The sequence below is a fragment of the Bidens hawaiensis genome, unplaced genomic scaffold (genome assembly GCF_021521415.1).
Source record: "Bidens hawaiensis isolate Kalapana, Puna unplaced genomic scaffold, B.hawaiensis_p1.1 tig00018422_1, whole genome shotgun sequence".
Taxonomy (NCBI): domain Eukaryota; kingdom Viridiplantae; phylum Streptophyta; class Magnoliopsida; order Asterales; family Asteraceae; genus Bidens; species Bidens hawaiensis.
In genome coordinates, this window is record NW_027492781.1 from 19,033 (window position 1) to 21,676 (window position 2,644).

General features: G+C 33.2%; 1 protein-coding gene across 1 annotated transcript; it reads left to right on the plus strand.

Moving 5' to 3' along the window:
* The first annotated feature begins 490 nt into the window (after nt 1-490).
* On the plus strand, nt 491-2,325 carry LOC143555957 (NDR1/HIN1-like protein 1). Its single transcript, XM_077045411.1, has 2 exons — nt 491-1,269; nt 2,066-2,325. Exons 1-2 carry the CDS (start codon nt 697-699, stop codon nt 2,288-2,290), a joined length of 798 nt encoding a protein of 265 aa, XP_076901526.1. The 5' UTR covers nt 491-696; the 3' UTR covers nt 2,291-2,325.
* Nucleotides 2,326-2,644: the final 319 nt, after the last annotated feature.

Below are 2,644 nucleotides of genomic sequence, written 5' to 3' on the forward strand. Positions count from 1 at the left end.
GAGCTTGATTTATACAAGCATAGACAATTTCAATTTGAAGTGAATATCTATGTTTATGTTCAATCTTTGTTTGAAGAATTCCAAATTTGTGTAGTCAATCTATCCGGTGGTTGTGTTTGATGGGGATTTCTATTGGATTTGCATGTTAGCGATTTACAAAACCCATGTACGTTGTTACAAACAAAAGAAACATAAGTGTGGTTTTCAATAACTAAGGAAAAGTAGATAACTATTAACTAGTACTAGTATTATGGATTATATATTTTGTTGCACTTTGTAATGTCATTTTTTGGTAATAATTGGTACCAAACTTTTAGGCGTAGATATATTGTTTTGGTTACGGTTAACCGACCCAAACCGACTCGTTATAACCTTCAAAACAGAAACCGCCATAATGGATCAATTATAGTTATGGATATCCATTAACCGATATATCGATTATGGTTATGAGTTTGACTCAAAACCGTCCAAATCTGACCCATGTCACCCCTAGTCAAAGTTATGATTTGGCTAATATGTATTTAGTCACCATAGATTTGAGCCCATTATAATTTATAACTAACCATAAACACATGATCAAATTCAGCCTAGCAGCCTAAGTGGTATAAAGCCCAACAATGTATACTACTTCTAAAATTAAGTTGATAGATAGATTTACCAATTTATTATTTATTGCACACAACCAACTAAAACTTGATGTCACTCATTTCCACTTGTCCTACATACTCCACCCCTTTCCTCTTACATGTTTGCCACGACCAACCTCTCCACCTCTTAATTAATATTGTCACAAAAACCATATGTCCATATCCACAACTTAACATAAATCAAAACCAAACCGACAACCATCATTCCAACATGGTGACCGATGACAAACACACTCACGAAACAATAATAATCGACTCCAACCACCAAAAACCTTCTCCCTACACCGGTCAAGACACCCATCGAACCGTCGCCACCACCATCGTCGTCGTCCTTCTCCTTATTGCTATAACCGCGCTCGTTTTATGGCTCGTTTACCGTCCTCACAACCCGCGATTTTTTTTTACGGTTGTTGGTGTCACCGTTTTTGGTGTCAACACTTCATCTCCTCCTGTGATCACTAGCTTCCAATTAACTTTTCTCACTAGAAACCCTAATGACCGTGTTTCGATTTATTATGACCACCTTAAAACGTTTCTTTTGTACAAAAACCAGCCTATCACTCCTACACTAATGTTGCCACCTTTGCATCATAAAAGGGACAGCACGGTGGCTGTCACCCCGGTACTATTAGAGAATATTAAAGAATATATTATTAGAGTTCGAGTATTATATTGTTAGTATTAGAAATTAATCATTTTCCTAAGGCGGTTTTTGTTGAAAATTTGTTGGAAAATCCGTTTTCAAACGATTTTTCTACAAAAGATTTTTCTACAAAACTGCCTAGAAAAAACACTTGTTGGAAATATTATTTCCAACAAAATTGATACAAAAAAGTATACTTTGTTGCAAAGTTTCTACAATTTCTGAAAAAACCTATTTTATACTTTTATTTTATTATTTTTCTAATTTACTTCAACTTTTCAACAAAAGTATAATATTATAAATAACACAAATAGTTATATATATAAAATTTTATTGACAATTTTCAACGAAAGTAGTAAACATAATTGATATATGATTTTTTGTTGGAGAGTTAGCAACAATTTTCCAACGAAAAATCGTATTTCTACCATTTTGTTAAAATATTGTATAAAAACAAGCACACTGGTTTTTTTCATTGTAAATTCATACAGAAAAATCGTATTTCTACCATTTTGTTAAAACATTCTTGAGAAAACAAGGCACACTAGTTTTTTCCGTTGTAAATTCGTCGTCTGAAATTTGTTGGAGTTACATGTAGAAATTTTGTGTGAAATTTTCGTAGGAAAATGAGATGCCCTCTAATACTAATAGTTAGAATATAGTATTTGATAGCATGGCCTTTTAGTTATTATATCATAGTACTCATATATATAGTCGAGTAGTAATTAATAATACGTTATATCTCACGGGGTTTTTTGTTTATATTATTATACAGGTATGGCCATTGTCACCAGCGGTGGTTAACGGGTTGACGACGGATGAGGCCGGGGTGGTGAGTTTACGGATGGTTTTGACCGGGAAGTTGAGGTGGAAGGCTGGATGTATAAGGACGGGTCACAAAGGAGTATATGTGGGTTGTGATATGACGGTTGGGTTGAAGATTGGAACATTGGGTCAGGTTCCTTTGGTTGGACCTTCTGTGTGTAGAGTTGATATATGATATATGAAATTATATGTTCCAAGTGTTTTGGTTGATAACTTTTAGTTAAGTACTCTTTTTATTTTAATTTTCTTTAAAGATTTCTTATGATTTTAATGCAACGGATAATGTAATTAGTTAAAGGTTACTATCGGTTTCAGCATTTAACTTCGTATGTATATATATTCATAACTCAGGTGGTCAAGTTTTAAGCTGGATTTGTTAGTTGTTTTAAGATTTAAAAACTCTTAATTATAAGTTATAATTAAGTTCCGATTCTGATCTAGGCTTAAGTTTTGTTTGGTTGTGATAATGTATTCATTTTGGTTTCAACTAACGTATGTTGTAAAAGAGTCCAAATTCACCTTGAATATG

Excerpts from the sequence above, each read along its gene's own strand:
- LOC143555957 (XM_077045411.1), top strand. The coding sequence starts at position 697 with ATGTCACTCATTTCCACTTGTCCTACATACTCCACCCCTTTCCTCTTA. Across the intron at positions 1,270-2,065 it reads GCACGGTGGCTGTCACCCCG|GTATGGCCATTGTCACCAGC; the intron begins GTACTATTAGAG and ends ATTATTATACAG.